Raw genomic sequence first — 15,391 nt, 5'->3', positions numbered from 1 at the left:
CTCCTCTCATCCTAACCATCCAAACCTCACCTAACCTCACCTAACCTCTCCTCTCATCCTAACCACCCAAACCTCACCTAACCTCACCTAACCTTACCTAACCTCACCTAACCTTACCTAACCTCACCTAACCTCACCTAACCTCCTATCCCATTCTCCTATAAATACCCTCTCATCCCACCATCCAAGAGAGAAAAGAAGAAAAAGAATCCCTCTCTTAGAAAATTCATCCCTCTCCCTCATCTCTTCAAGGGTTCGGCCATCCTTGCCGGATCGGGTGATACGTTGGGTGATATATATCAAAAGCAGTCATTATCAAGCAAGGAATCATCTTCAAGGAATTAACATCAAAGAAAAATCAAACACAAAGTGGGTTTTCAAAGAGGTAGGCATTTATTTCAATTCTATGTAGGGTCTGTTTTCATGCATATCTTTTACTTTAAAAGAAAAACCATGTTAGGAAGCATCTAGGATCAATCTTTACTCATTCTTCTTGATGGTAGACTTTGAAGTTATACATGTTTCCCTCTTCTCTTAACCCATCTTATCTTCATTTTTATTTTTCCCTAATGGTTCACACCCTGGTTCCCCCTGGTTAGCCTCTGGTTAGACCCTGGTTGCACCCAGGTTCGTTGCTGGTTGCACCCAGGTTCGATACTGGTTCGCACCCTGGTTCCCTGCTGGTTCGCACTCTGGTTAGACCCTGGTTGCACCCAGGTTCGTTGCTGGTTGCACCCAGGTTCGATACTGGTTCACACCCAGGTTCGCTGCGGGTTGCACCCAGGTTCCCTGCTGGTTGCACCCTGGTTTCCCTGCTGGTTGCACCCTGGTTCCCCTGCTGGTTCGCACCCTGGTTCCCTGCTGGTTCGCACTCTGGTTAGACCCTGGTTGCACCCAGGTTCGCTGCTGGTTGCACCCAGGTTCCCTGCTGGTTGCACCCTGGTTCCCCTGCTGGTTCGCACCCTGGTTCCCTGCTGGTTCGCACCCTGGTGCACCCTGGTCCGCACCCTGGTTTGTACCCTGCTTCCTCCTAGTTAGACCATGGCTAGTCTCGGGTTTGCTCCTAACTTAGACCCGACTCACTTGACCCTAACCATTAACCCAATCCAACCTAACCATTAACCACACCTAAACCCATACCCATAAGCCTTAAACCCTATAACCATAGCCACACATCATACACCACATGCCTTTCATTCATCCACCCAACAGTACCCTCATACACCCCTACAATAGACCCGGCCAACCCAGTTAACCCGGCCATCGGGCCCATTCGGCCCAATTAATTCATTCCCCTTAAGAGCCACTTTGCCCTATTGGTTCCTAAGATACTCCAACCACCCAAACCTCAAGCCGCACCCCAATCCACGCTCAACCAGTTCCAATCCAGTCTAAGCCAAGTCAACCCGCACTTGACCTTGACCATTAACCCAATCCAATCCAACTCAACCATTAACCCCACCTAACCTGACCCTAGCACAACTCAACCGAGTCACATCAACCCAAGCCATACCTTTGTCCACTCACTGAGGCACACCATTTATCCATAAATCTGGTTACATTAAATCTAACCCAGCCAGGCCACCTGCAGCTTAAGTCAAATCGCCCCAATACAATCCATCCAAGTGGGATCCCAACCCAGCTCAACTGAGTCAACTCTAGCCAACCTCCCTAGTCGAGTTGACCCAACTCTCTAGTCGAGTATGCTCAACCTCTTTAACCGATTGGACTCTCCCCTTAGTTGACTCAATCCAATTCCTTAATCAACCCATCCCAATGCAACCGAGTCGCATTCGACCAAGTTGCGGCCTTCCATGTCACAACCGAGTCATTCCCCTATTCTACTAATGCCCTTTTACACCTAATAGAACTTCCTCCCTTTTGCCTAACCAAGTCATATCCCAACACAATCTGAGTCGCATGTCTGAATCCATTTGACCGAATCTCATAAGCCCGCCCATTTTGAATTCCCAAAATTCAAACCCTTGATGATTCCTATATGCTCAATTCTTTGATGCAAATTCCCAATTCCAAAATCCCATTGCTAAATCAATGTTTCTGAATCTCAAGTCCAATGCTCAAATACAAACCCGATTCCTGATCCAAATACCAATCCTGTTTTCCAAAATCCAAGCAACCTCCCCAGCGGAACTACGTGTGGCTTGATCCCCATCGCGGGGTACGTAGGCAATTTGGCACTCCCAAGTTCAGTCGCACCTTTCTCTATCTTTCTCATTCCCTCACACTATTTCATCATCTCTTCCATTTTTTTTTCACTAACCTCGAGAATTTAAATCGATTTGTCTTGTGTCTTTCGGAACCGTTGGATCACGGTTTTCGTCGTAAGGACCCTTAGAGCCCAATTTAGGAACACCGGTGTCGTGTCGTGTCCTAAGTTTTAGAGAGTCCTAGAGTTAGGAGTCCAGCCTCATCACGGACGCTTGCTATGTATAGCAACCGTGCCATAGGTCTAGTTACACTAGTCACCCAATCTTTCCCTAGGACAAGCCTAGTAAACTAGGATGTAAGGCAAACCTGCATTAGTCTAAGGGACCATTTGCATTTAGATGAGAATCATATAGCATCTTAGATGAAATCCTAAGATAATAAAATCCTCAACTTGAATTAAATAACTTCTCCTAAAACTGTTGAAACAGTCAATCCCGTCTAGGTCGGTGTCTTAGTTGAGTTAGGCATATGTAACTTAGCTTAGGTGCACCGAACTACGTCGACTCTGATCCCAGTGAGGCTTGGGTACGTAGGCAGCTTGGATGTCTAATGACATACCACCCGCGAGTCGGCACCACAAACAAATTGTGGTGTTTTGTATATTAATTTTCTTGTAAATGCTTAATCAAATCACTTAGGATTTTCCATGAAATTAGAATTCTAGGAGAACTTTCACTTAGAATGAATCCAGACAAATTAATAAATCAAGATACACATCTAGGATTCACATTAAAATTAGATCATAGGATGCATGTCACTTAGTTCGCACATTAACATAGAGTTGAATGAGCCATTTAAAATAAATTTAAAAGAATTAGCTTTTGGAATCGAAGACCGATTATCGGGCAGGAATGGTGCATGTGGCGGATAACTCCCCATACCTTCCATTCTCGTAACCAGGTAGCGAGTCTAGATTTCTGGTTAATTACGGGTCCTAGATCCCATATCTAGGTGGCGACTCTGTCAGTCTCTTTCGTGTGGAATTCGGATTGCCTTAGTGATCCCAAGTTCACAGGAAAGATTAATTCAAATCAACATTAAAATGCACACGCCAATCGGGTGGGTACGAGAGACCAAGAGAGAGAGCGCGGCGGCTCGCGCCCCACCTCTCTCGCGGGATCGGGTCCCACAGTTTGGCGACTCTGCTGGGGACCACCTAACTTCATTAAAATTTCAAAAGATAATTCATTTGAATTTAATTTAATTGGCTCATAAAAACTCTATACTTGTTAGATTAGTTTGTCTTGTTTTATTTTCTCATCACACTTTACTCAAACTTAATCTAACAAAACCTGAAGGCATCATAGATTGCGCAAACATATTGCACACACTTACATCACTTGCATCTAAACTCTGCATCTCACGTGCACACACGTCCTATTTTAGGAACCCGGAGTGTTATCTAGCATGGTTGACTGGGATTTCATCACCTGGTGCCTCTGTGCTAGAGAAGCATTCCACCCTTAGCCTAGTACCATTATGGTACGTAAACGGATCTCTTGTTCACGTACTGATACGCCGGACACTGGTACAGTATATCGAACAGGGATTCGCGCTAAGGGAACTCTTGGCCTTACCCCTAGATTAACCCACACATGCATGTAGTATACGAACACATGTGCATCACGTGTGTGAGCCTAGTTTAGGATATCCTGCCTATTTGTGTCTAGATTAGGCCGTAGACCATCTTCCAATGGCTACGATCGGTCCTAGGTACACGAACAAAGTCATGAGTCGAGATCCTCTCTCCACTCCGCTTGATTAGGATTAGGGTTGATGCCTTCAGGTCACACTGTTAAAATGTGCGAGATTAAAAAAAAAAAAATTTCCTTTAGGGGTTAGGATATAAATCCTATCATTTCCAAAGATCTCATAGGATTAGTCATTCTTGATCTATCCGTTGAAAGCAATCTTATGCTATCTCATCTAATCTTTCGATCGTATGCCTTTCATTCTTCTATCGTGTGATTCGATCATGTATTCATACTTTCCTTGTACTGGCAGGAACTTATCCTAATCTCGTGTTCATGTAATCCTGATCATTCTTATATCCCTTCTCTTGGCTTACGGGCACTATGTCTACTCGTACAATTCTTGATTGGATCCGTGGTACATTAAGAGAATCCCATATCTACGCCATAAGTGAACAAGAGAAAAATCTCTTCGGCTACGTGGCAACCATCAAGCTCGATTGGGGATTACTCTATGCCGCATCAGAGTGTTGGGATCCCGATCATCATGTCTTCCGTTTTGGCAACCAAGAAATGTGTCCCACCTTTGAAGAATGGTGTGCCTTATTGGAATATCCTGTGGATGGCCCTCTAGTGAAGCCATCCTGTGTTCCAGATTATCGTCCTTTGTTCCTTTGCTTGATGGATAATCCAGATGAATCCATGAACTCTTTCATGAAAGGCCAAGAAGTGTCCATGCAGCGACTGATTGACATTTACCCTCCTGTTGGATACATTGGTGCTGTTGATATTCAAAAAGCTCGACGGCGCGCTTTGAGATTCTGCTCCTTTGCTAGGTTCCTCACTGTCCAGCCTTCTCGCTTTGCGTCAGCTGTTCTTCTGGACCTCGTTGATCAAATGGATCGTGGCGCCAATCCAATTCCTACTATGCTTGCAGAAACTTTCAATGGATTGGATGATATGGCTCACCTTCGTGCCAGTTCAGGTCCAAGCTCTTATATTCGCTCTTTCGTTGGGTCTTTCTCAGGATGTCCTGCATTACTTCAAGTGTGGTTATGCCACAAGCTAAAAATTGCAGCTCCTGTCCATTTTGATCATACGTTATACACCTTCAGTGAATGGCGTCATGATGTTTCTTTCGATCATAAAAGCGATTGGGTTGAATGGTTAAATTCTCGCCAAGAAGATCAGATTTATTGGCAAATTCCCGGAATCCAAGAAGCTGTCTTCAACACCGGAGAAGCTAACTACGTTCGCCTTCTTGGTCTCAAAAAGACTTCCTTTTATGTTCCTGCCAGGATTCAGCGTCAGTATGGAAGGGAGCAATCCATTGTGCCTCCCCTTCATCATTTCTATCCGCCTGAGGGTCTCAAGCCCAAGATTGTCAAAGCTGTTTCATCTGCTTGGGATGCAAGAATCATCAAACCTTTAAAGGAGTCAGTTGAGGAAGATTGTCGTCCGAAGAAGAAGTCTAAAAAGAATGCTTAGTTCCATGTTTATCTTTGAAAGATTGAACCATGTACTCAAATTTTAATGATTGATCAATAAAGTCCATCCTTCTCTTTCATTATCTTTGTCTATGTGTGCATCATCGTCTATTCTTCTCTCTGATTTTAAAATATGTCTTTCGGATATTACAGGGCAATAAACATCATAGCTAACCCTAATACTCCTTGGGTTCGGGTCTCTTCGCGGTTAGAGAGGAAATCTGTTTCTCCGCCACCTTCTCTAAGAACCCCAGCATCTCCTTCTTTCCCGTCCTCATCCTCACCAATGGCAGACAACCAAGATGGTCTTCCACCCGCTGCTATTACCGATACTCTTACCTTGATTCTCCAACAGCTTCAAGAACTCAAAGAAGAAAACCGAGTTATCAAGGCTCAGCTTTCTGAAAAGTTGGGACCGTCGTTGTCCAAGGATAAAGGGCCTATGCGCCAAGCAGCTACTCCAGTAGCACCTGCCCAAACAGTGTTCATCAATATCCCTGATAAAGTCGAAGAAGACTTAGAAAAAGAGCAGTACAGCGAGAATCACAGTAGGCCTTCTCAGTCCATGGTTGATAAGTCTGTTATGGAGAAATTAGAGACTCTTACCAGGAAAGTTCAAGACATTCAGTTTCAAGACCAGGGTGGTTTCAATCCCAGTGATCTTACTTTATTTCCCGAAATTCGCCTTCCTGCCAATTTTCAAATGCCCGATTTCGACAAATATGATGGTGTGGGTTGTCCAATCACACATTTGCAAATGTTCACCATCATGTGTCAGCCTCAAGGGTTATCTTCTGAGCAAATGGCTCAATTGTTCCCAGTTTCCCTAACCAAGGTTGCAAGGAGATGGTTCATGGTCTTGGACAAGACTCGTTACAGGACATGGAAGGATATCGGCGAGCAGTTCATCAGGCAATTCAAATATGATGATGGGACAGAAATCACCAGAAAGGATTTAGAGAGAACAAAGCAAGACTTGAGGGAATCCTTTTTGATTTTTGTGAAAAGATGGAGGAGAATAGCAGCTCAGATGATGGAGCGCCCGTCTGAGGAAGAACAAGTCCAGATAATCATGAAAAATATTTCCCCCCAGCTCCAGTATCACATGTCTTTGCAATACTATCCAGACTTCAAACACTTCATCGTGGCTGGCACCCAGATAGAGGAGGCTATGGCTCAAGGTGTATTCAACCGTAGCAACCCAAACCCCAGAGATTTCAAAAAGTCCCCTCCAGCCCAAGTCAATAGTATTTCCCGTTCCAATGCTCAATCCTCTAGGTCCCAAGAACCTTTAGTAATGGACTATGCTCAAACCGCAACCGCACCTCGGCAACAAACCCGGGTAGAATTTACCCCTCTTCCCATTCCATCTTCAGAGGTGCTTAAGCAGTGTCTTGCTTCAGGTCGCATAACCTTACCTGCCATCCGGCCTCCCCCCAATCCTCTACCTGCAAGTTGGCGAGCTGACCTACACTGTGAGTACCACAGAGGTCCTGGTCATCTTACTGACAACTGCATTGCCTTGAAATTTAGAATCCAGAAACTCATTGATGAGAAAGTCATTGCATTCCAGCCAAGACCCAATGTCACCCAAAACCCATTACCTGGTCATGCAAATCCTCCTGCTGCCGTTAATGCCATAACCATAGGAGATCCTGAGTTTGACCCTCTTACCCTCATATGTGCCTTAGAACCCATCTCTGAACCCCAAATCATATTCTGTGATGAATCACACCTAAGAGAGTCTGTACCTCCCTTGGTAATCACCTATGAGCCACAAGTCCCTCAAATTATCACTTATGATGAGCCTGAATTGGATGAAGTCAGACATGTGACAAGGGGCGGAAGAATTTTCAAACCTGTTGAATTGAGAGTCGAAAATCCAGGGGCATTGGCTCGAGGAGAGGAGCCGCAATATGTGAAAGATCCAGATGATGAAGTTGTGCAGCAGTTAAAGAAAACTCAGGCTGTTATATCTGTATGGGGATTATTGATAGCATCAAAGAAACACAGAGAGGCTGTGTTAAAAGAATTGAATACAACACAGGTATCCTCAGAGATATCTCCGGAGCAACTGGCTGAAGTTGTTGCTCTAACCCAGGCCACCAGGGCCATTAGTTTCTCAGATCAAGAGCTGCCTCCTCAAGGTCGGAATCATGCTAGAGCTCTTCATGTCACTATTGTTTGTGGAGGCAAGAAAGTACCATCTGTGTTGGTAGATAACGGATCCGCGTTGAATGTGTGTCCATTAAGAACTGCCATTACCTTGGGTTTCGGTCCCACTGATTTTGCCGAATCAACCCTTGGTATCCTCGCATATGACAATACCCGAAGAAATGTGGTCGGAGTCCTCACCACCAAGATCGTTATGGGCGGTCAAGAATTTGAGGTTGAGTTTCAAGTTATTGATATCAAAGCCTCGTTCAATATGCTTCTAGGACGTCCCTGGTTGCATAAGGAAGGTGCTGTCGCTTCAACCCTTCACCAAAAATTGAAGTTCATTAAAGATGGGAAGTTGTTCACTGTCAGAGGTGATGAAGAGCCAGAAATAGGGCAAATAACAGGAGAAACTTTGATCCTTCCAGTTGCAAAAGCAGATGACTACAACTTGAATGGTTTCGCATTCGAGGTTGCTGTTATCTCTTACAAGGATGCCTCTCGGGAGGAGTTGTGTTTGCCGTTCGCCATCAGTTCTGTGGTGGCCAAGATGATGAGAAAAATGAACTACTTCCCTGGTATGAATTTGGGCCGTGATCCAAGCAAGGCATCTCACTGGCGCCCAATCAAAGCAAACTATGGAATTTTCGGTCTTGGATATGTACCTACTGAAGAGGAGGAGGAAGCCATGGAAAAATTGTTGAAATTGAAGGAAGAAATCCGCCGCACCGGAAGGGTACTCCTAATGGCTCCATATCCCTTATCAATGAATGGTCATTTTATCAAAGAAGGTGAGACGTTTCCATACTATGGGTTTTCTGAACCATGGTATGACTCAGTGACAGGGATCATGATACCCGGTTTTGAAATATTCAGTGGCCTTGCTCTCCCAGAAACAGAACCGCCGATATATTATGTTGAGAAAACTGTTGAGGACTGGTTAGTCTACCTTGAGCCAGATGTGCTGGAATCTTTGTTTGAAGAAAATGTGCCTGATGTTGATTACTATTCTGAAGAACAAGAAGAGACAGATTGTGAAGATATGCTAGTGGCAGTTATTCAGAGTAATGATACCTTTACTGAACCTCAGAGTCAGATTGCACCTGCAACAGAAAATCTTTCAAACTGGAGTTCTGATGTTTTTCCATCTTATTTTATTGCTAAGTCAAGTCTAGTCAAGTCGAGTGAATCAGTGTCAGTGCCTAGTCCAGGCGAGTCATTTTCTGAGTTTATTTACTATGTGAATCCTGAACCTGTTCAGGATGAGTCCAATGATAATGATGTAACTTCTTTCAATTCAATGAAATCTGATTCTCAGTATGTCTCTGTGTTTGCTTCTGACTTTAATAATAATGATAACACTCCCTCCTCAGATGAGGAAGGGGGGATCGACGAAACTCCCCTTGAATTGCAGCATATGCTCAAACAAGAGGAGGAGCGCCGAGCCCAGCCTCTTAAAGATGAAATCGAAATTATAAACATCGGAACAGAAGATTTAATACAGGAAATACGAATTGGAAATACTCTATCCTCTGAAGAGCGCGATGAATTAATAAACCTACTTAAGGAATATAAAGAAGTTTTTGCCTGGTCCTACAAAGATATGCCCGGGTTGAACGAAGACATTGTTCAGCACAAGCTACCTTTATTGCCTGGGATTAAACCTAAAAAGCAGAAGCTAAGGAGAATGAAGCCTGAGTGGGTCCTGAAAGTAGAAGAAGAGGTTACTAAGCAGTTGAATGCTGGATTTCTGCAAGTGGTGGAATATCCAGAATGGCTCGCAAATATAGTACCTGTACCGAAGAAAGATGGAAAGGTGAGAATGTGTGTAGATTTCAGGGATTTGAACAAGGCAAGTCCAAAAGATGATTTCCCTCTACCACATATCGATATCTTGGTGGACAATACGGCCGGGCATGAATTACTATCTTTTATGGATGGTTTCTCGGGCTACAATCAAATTAAGATGGCACCCGAGGACATGGCTAAGACCTCGTTCATTACACAATGGGGGACATATTGCTATCGGGTAATGCCATTTGGTCTTAAGAATGCCGGTGCGACATACCAAAGAGCAGCTACAGCCTTGCTCCATGACATGATACATAGAGAAGTCGAAGTTTATGTCGATGATATGATTGTAAAAGCCAAGGAAAGGAAAGATCATATCCCGAACCTTAAGAAGTTCTTTGAAAGAATTCTCAAATACCAGCTTCGCCTGAATCCTAGCAAGTGTGTGTTCGGGGTTACCTCCGGTAAGTTGCTTGGATTTATGGTGAGTCAAAGGGGTATAGAGGTAGATCCTCAGAAGATTAAGGCTATCCAGGAGATGCCACCGCCTAGAACCGAGAAGGAAATTCGGGGATTCCTAGGAAGGATACAGTTCCTAAGGCGATTCATCGCTCATCTGACATCAACTTGTGAACCTATCTTTAAGCTCTTAAAGAAGAACTCTTCCAAAGAATGGACAGAGGAATGTCAGCAGGCCTTTGAAAAGATAAAGCAAAGTTTGTCTGAGCCACCGATAGTAGCACCAGTGATACCGGGGCATCCATTGCTGCTTTACTTGTCAGTAACAGAAACCACAATGGGTTGTATGTTAGCACAGCAAGATCCAGAAACCAAGCATGAAAAGGCTGTGTATTATCTTAGCAAGAAGATGTTGGAGTATGAACAAAAGTATACTGTCCTAGAAAAAACCTGCTTAGCCTTGGTTTGGGCCACTCAGCGACTCAGGCATTACCTTTTATCACATAAGGTCCTGCTTTTGTCGAGGATGGATCCTCTGAAGTATCTCTTTGAAAAACCAGCCCTGACAGGCAGGACTGCCAGATGGTTATTATTGTTGTCTGAATTTGACATCACTCATGTAACCCAAAAATCAGTAAAGGGCCGAGCCATTGCTGAACAATTGGCGGAAGCACCCCGAGAAGAAAGTCAACATTTCAAGCCGATGTTCCCAGATGAAGAGATCATGATGGTTGAAGATGAGTATCCAGAAACTGGTTGGACCCTCTATTTTGATGGAGCAGCAAACCAAACAGGACAAGGAGTAGGGGCATTGCTTGTGTCGCCTCGAAATGAGCATGTCCCCGTTGCCGTTAAGTTACAATTCAATTGCACCAACAATATGGCAGAATATGAAGCATGCATTGTTGGGCTTGAGGCTGCATTGGCCTTAGGCATAGAGAATCTTGACGTATATGGAGATTCGAAGCTAATCATTTGCCAAACTCAAGGAGAGTGGAGAACCAAAGAAGAAAAGCTATTGCCATATCATGAATACTTGGATATTCTCGCTAAGCAATTTCAACGCGTCACTTTCAGTTATTTGCCAAGGTTGAAGAATAGATTCGCCGATGCCTTAGCAACGTTAGCTTCCATGATTGACATACCTCACAATATGAAGATGAGGCCCATCACGGTTCAAGAGCAATGGGCTCCTGCATATGTTGATGCTATAGAAATAGCTGCAAGATGTCCCGATGGAAAGCCATGGTATACAGACATAAAGAACTACATCTCAGGCCAGGGGCATCCCAATGAGGCGTCGAGTAAAGAAATAAGGACTTTGCAGAGATTGGCAGCTAATTTCGTCATTTGTGGAGGAGAGTTGTATCGACGGTCTTTCGATGGAATTCAACTCTTATGTGTCACTGAAGATCAGGCAGAAGAAATTCTCGCAGATATTCATGAAGGGGTGTGTGGGCCTCATATGAATGGGAAGATGTTGGCAAGGAAGATCCTACGTCTGGGGTATTATTGGCCGACATTAGAAGCAGATTGTCACACATTTGTGAAGAGATGCTATAAATGTCAGATACATGCGAATCTCATCCATGTACCACCCACCGAATTGCATTCTCTTACCTCTCCTTGGCCGTTTTCGGTATGGGGAATTGACATCATTGGCAAGATTTCTCCCAAGTCGTCTAATGGTCACGAGTACATACTCGTTGCTATTGATTACTTCACCAAGTGGGTTGAGGCCGCTTCTTATGCAAAGCTTACATCCTCATCAGTTGCTAAATTCATACGCACCAACATAATTTGCAGATATGGAATTCCCCATGAACTTATCTCAGATAATGGATCTCATTTCAAGAAGGAAGTAATCTCTCTTTGCGAAGAGTTCAAGATTAAGCATCATAAATCCTCGCCTTATCGTCCGCAGACAAATGGAGCGGTAGAAGCTGCAAACAAAAATGTCAAGACTATCATTAGCAAAATGTCAGAAACTTATAAAGATTGGTCGAATAAGTTACCATACGCCTTGTGGGCTTACAGAACATCAATTAGGGCTTCAACTGGGGCAACCCCTTACTCTCTTGTTTACGGGATGGAAGCAGTGCTACCTGTTGAGATCCGTGTACCTTCGCTCCGAGTATTGACTGAAGTCAAGTTACCAGAAAATGAATGGGCAGATGCCAGGTATAAAGAGTTGAACATGCTAGACGAGAAGAGATTAAAGGCGCTTTACCATGTGCAAGGTTATCAGCGCAGAATAGCCCGTGCTTTTAATAAAAAGGTTAAGGTCAGAGATTTAGAAGAAGGCAATCTTGTTCTAAAAGAGAATCGAGCACCAATGTTTGACCCAAGGGGCAAGTTCAAACCAAATTGGTCAGGACCATACATTGTGGACCAAATCTTACCCGGAAAAGCCGTCAAGCTCCGTAATTTAAATGGAGAAATATTGCCAGAACCAACAAATCTTGATCAACTCAAGAGGTTCTATGCTTGAACATCAGAAGGCCGTCCTTTGGCCGAATAAATCCCAAATTCATAACCAAAAATCAAAAAATTTATAACCTTTTGCAAACCCTTTTGAGCCTAAATAAAATTTTCCTTCAAATCCCAATATACTAGGGGCATTCGCCCTGAACTACGCATGATCTGATTCCTACACTGGGATACGTAGGCAACCTGTTCATAGGTTCGGTCGAGACCCTTGCAAAACCTTAAGCCATTCTTTGAAAAGCCCTACCTCACCTATAAAGTCCTTTTGGTGTTCAAGTAAAAAGAAAAGAAGATAAAAAAAAAAATAATAAAAAAGAAAAGAAATGGAGCTTGAAGATCCGCTAGATTGAAAAACATGAAAAGGCGATCTAGGCAAAATTTAGGATCATTCCCCTGCTAAGTTGAAAACCTGAAAGGGCGGCTTAGGCAAAAGGTAAGGGGGTGGCCCGCTGAGTCGAAAACCTGAAAAGGCGATTCAGGCAAAAGTTAAGGCCGAGCGGTCCACCAAGTTGAAAATCCAAAAAAGGAAGACTTGGTCGTGGTAAGATTGGATTCACGCCAAAAGAATTACATCGGTCTCTGAACTCGCGGTAGGTCAGGCGAAGCTAATACACAATGATTCTCGAAACTAGGGGCATTAATTTTGAAGCAATCTGAAAGTTGATAGAAAGATATATGAGGTATCACTGTATTAAAAATAAGTGAAGATGTTTATCAATGGAGAAACGTTCTTTAAAAGAGGCTAGTCTAACCCAAAAGAAAATACTGATAAGTCAGAAGCATCACGAGATTACTGGAGTAATCTTTCTTATTTTGTGTTTTTATTACAAGTGTCTGTAGTTCTATTTAAAAAAAAAAAAATTTATTTTTAGAATTGTTGTAGGGTGCAATCACTCTGAAGGCAGGTTCATTAACAGGTTCTGAGGAACTTGGAAAAAGGTGACGCTGTCACGAATGACGAAGATCTTTGAAAGAATAATCTCTGGTCAACGAATAGAAGAAGGTTAGAATGCCTCAAACTGAGGCAGATTGCTAATGAAGTGGCATCCCATATTTAAGCCCTGAAGTTCTTTTGCTGCATAGTGTTATTAAATCCTTTGCTTCTAAAGTTGTTAATTGGAAATTTCGATTTCTCTCAAAGCTCAAATCATCATATCTCTCTGAATCCATTTGGAAAAAGATATTTTCTCTCTGAACATCACACAAATATGATATCTCGCTTCCTTGGAGTCCGTACAAATACGGTATTTCACTCTCCGAGTCCATACGACTATGGTCTCTTATCCCCTTTGAACATCATACAACTATGATGTCTCATTTCCTTGGAATCCGTACAAATACGGTATTTCATTCTCTTCGAGTTCATACAACTATGGTCTCTTATCCCCTTTGAACATCATACAACTATGATGTCTCATTTCCTTGGAATCCGTACAAATACGGTATTTCATTCTCTTCGAATCCATACAACTATGGTCTCTTATCCCCTTTGAACATCATACAACTATGATGTCTCATTTCCTTGGAATCCGTACAAATACGGTATTTCATTCTCTTCGAGTTCATACAACTATGGTCTCTTATCCCCTTTGAACATCATACAACTATGATGTCTCATTTCCTTGGAATCCGTACAAATACGGTATTTCATTCTCTTCGAATCCATACAACTATGGTCTCTTATACCCTTTGAACATCATACAACTATGATGTCTCATTTCCTTGGAATCCGTATAAATACGGTATTTCATCTTGCCCAAGCCCATTCAAAAATGATGCTGCATTTTCATTAAGAATCTTTCAAAAGTCATCCATTATTCTCTGAGACCATTTGAAAATGACGTCTCATTTCCTCTGAAGCTGTTCAAAAGCGATATTCCTTTCCCTCCGAAAATCCATTTGAAAATGGTATCCCATTTCTCTCGTTGCCAGCGGCACCGCAGCGGGTTTGTTTTATTGCATTCCAATTCTAGGATTTCATCTAAGGTCTTGCATTATATTAGGTTGCATTGTGTTTAGGGGGTCCTTTGTCGATTAAAGCTACGCAAAATGGTTCTGTCATTTTGACTTTGGTATTCGATGACTACGTCGTCTCTACCAAAGAGGGGCATCTGTAGACACCCACATTTTGCTTTACTTTAACCAACAATAACCTAATATATTGATCCATCCTCAAATTTTTTGAAAAAAAACAAAATGATAAAGAGATGTACCTGGTGAGATGATTAGATCCGAAAAATTGAAAAATACCCTGATTAGTGAATTTAGTGTGTTAAATCCATGTGAGAACCCCCTCTATCATTGATTTATATGTTTTAGGTCATTAATATCTTGATCTGACTTTACGGATCATCAATCGGGACAAAATAAGCTAGGGTCACTTCATAGCCCGGACCCTGATTCCATTCCGAGACCCGATTTCCGTAAATCGTTAGATCAATGACAGATCTTGACCTGGGTCTCACCATCCAAAACCACCTAACCTCTCCTCTCATCCTAACCATCCAAACCTCACCTAACCTCACCTAACCTCTCCTCTCATCCTAACCACCCAAACCTCACCTAACCTCACCTAACCTCACCTAACCTTACCTAACCTCACCTAACCTTACCTAACCTCACCTAACCTCACCTAACCTCCTATCCCATTCTCCTATAAATACCCTCTCATCCCACCATCCAAGAGAGAAAAGAAGAAAAAGAATCCCTCTCTTAGAAAATTCATCCCTCTCCCTCATCTCTTCAAGGGTTCGGCCATCCTTGCCGGATCGGGTGATACGTTGGGTGATATATATCAAAAGCAGTCATTATCAAGCAAGGAATCATCTTCAAGGAATTAACATCAAAGAAAAATCAAACACAAAGTGGGTTTTCAAAGAGGTAGGCATTTATTTCAATTCTATGTAGGGTCTGTTTTCATGCATATCTTTTACTTTAAAAGAAAAACCATGTTAGGAAGCATCTAGGATCAATCTTTACTCATTCTTCTTGATGGTAGACTTTGAAGTTATACATGTTTCCCTCTTCTCTTAACCCATCTTATCTTCATTTTTATTTTTCCCTAATGGTTCACACCCTGGTTCCCCCTGG

General features: G+C 42.9%; 1 protein-coding gene across 1 annotated transcript; it reads left to right on the top strand.

Annotated features, from left to right (window-relative positions):
• Nucleotides 1-200: 200 nt before the first annotated feature.
• On the top strand, nt 201-5,423 carry LOC143859964 (uncharacterized). The gene is made up of 2 exons (XM_077370447.1): nt 201-385; nt 4,234-5,423. Exon 2 carries the CDS (start codon nt 4,305-4,307, stop codon nt 5,406-5,408), a length of 1,104 nt encoding a protein of 367 aa, XP_077226562.1. The 5' UTR covers nt 201-385; nt 4,234-4,304; the 3' UTR covers nt 5,409-5,423.
• Nucleotides 5,424-15,391: the final 9,968 nt, after the last annotated feature.

The sequence above is a fragment of the Tasmannia lanceolata genome, unplaced genomic scaffold (genome assembly GCF_043159265.1).
Source record: "Tasmannia lanceolata isolate RefF3 unplaced genomic scaffold, GAP_Taslan_0.1 ptg000037l, whole genome shotgun sequence".
Classification (NCBI taxonomy): Eukaryota; Viridiplantae; Streptophyta; class Magnoliopsida; order Canellales; family Winteraceae; genus Tasmannia; species Tasmannia lanceolata.
Note: the sequence above shows the minus strand (reverse complement) of the source record. Positions and strands in the feature narration are given on the sequence as shown.

Bases quoted from the DNA above. Each gene is read 5' to 3' on its own strand.
- LOC143859964 (XM_077370447.1), top strand. From the start codon at position 4,305: ATGTCTACTCGTACAATTCTTGATTGGATCCGTGGTACATTAAGAGAA.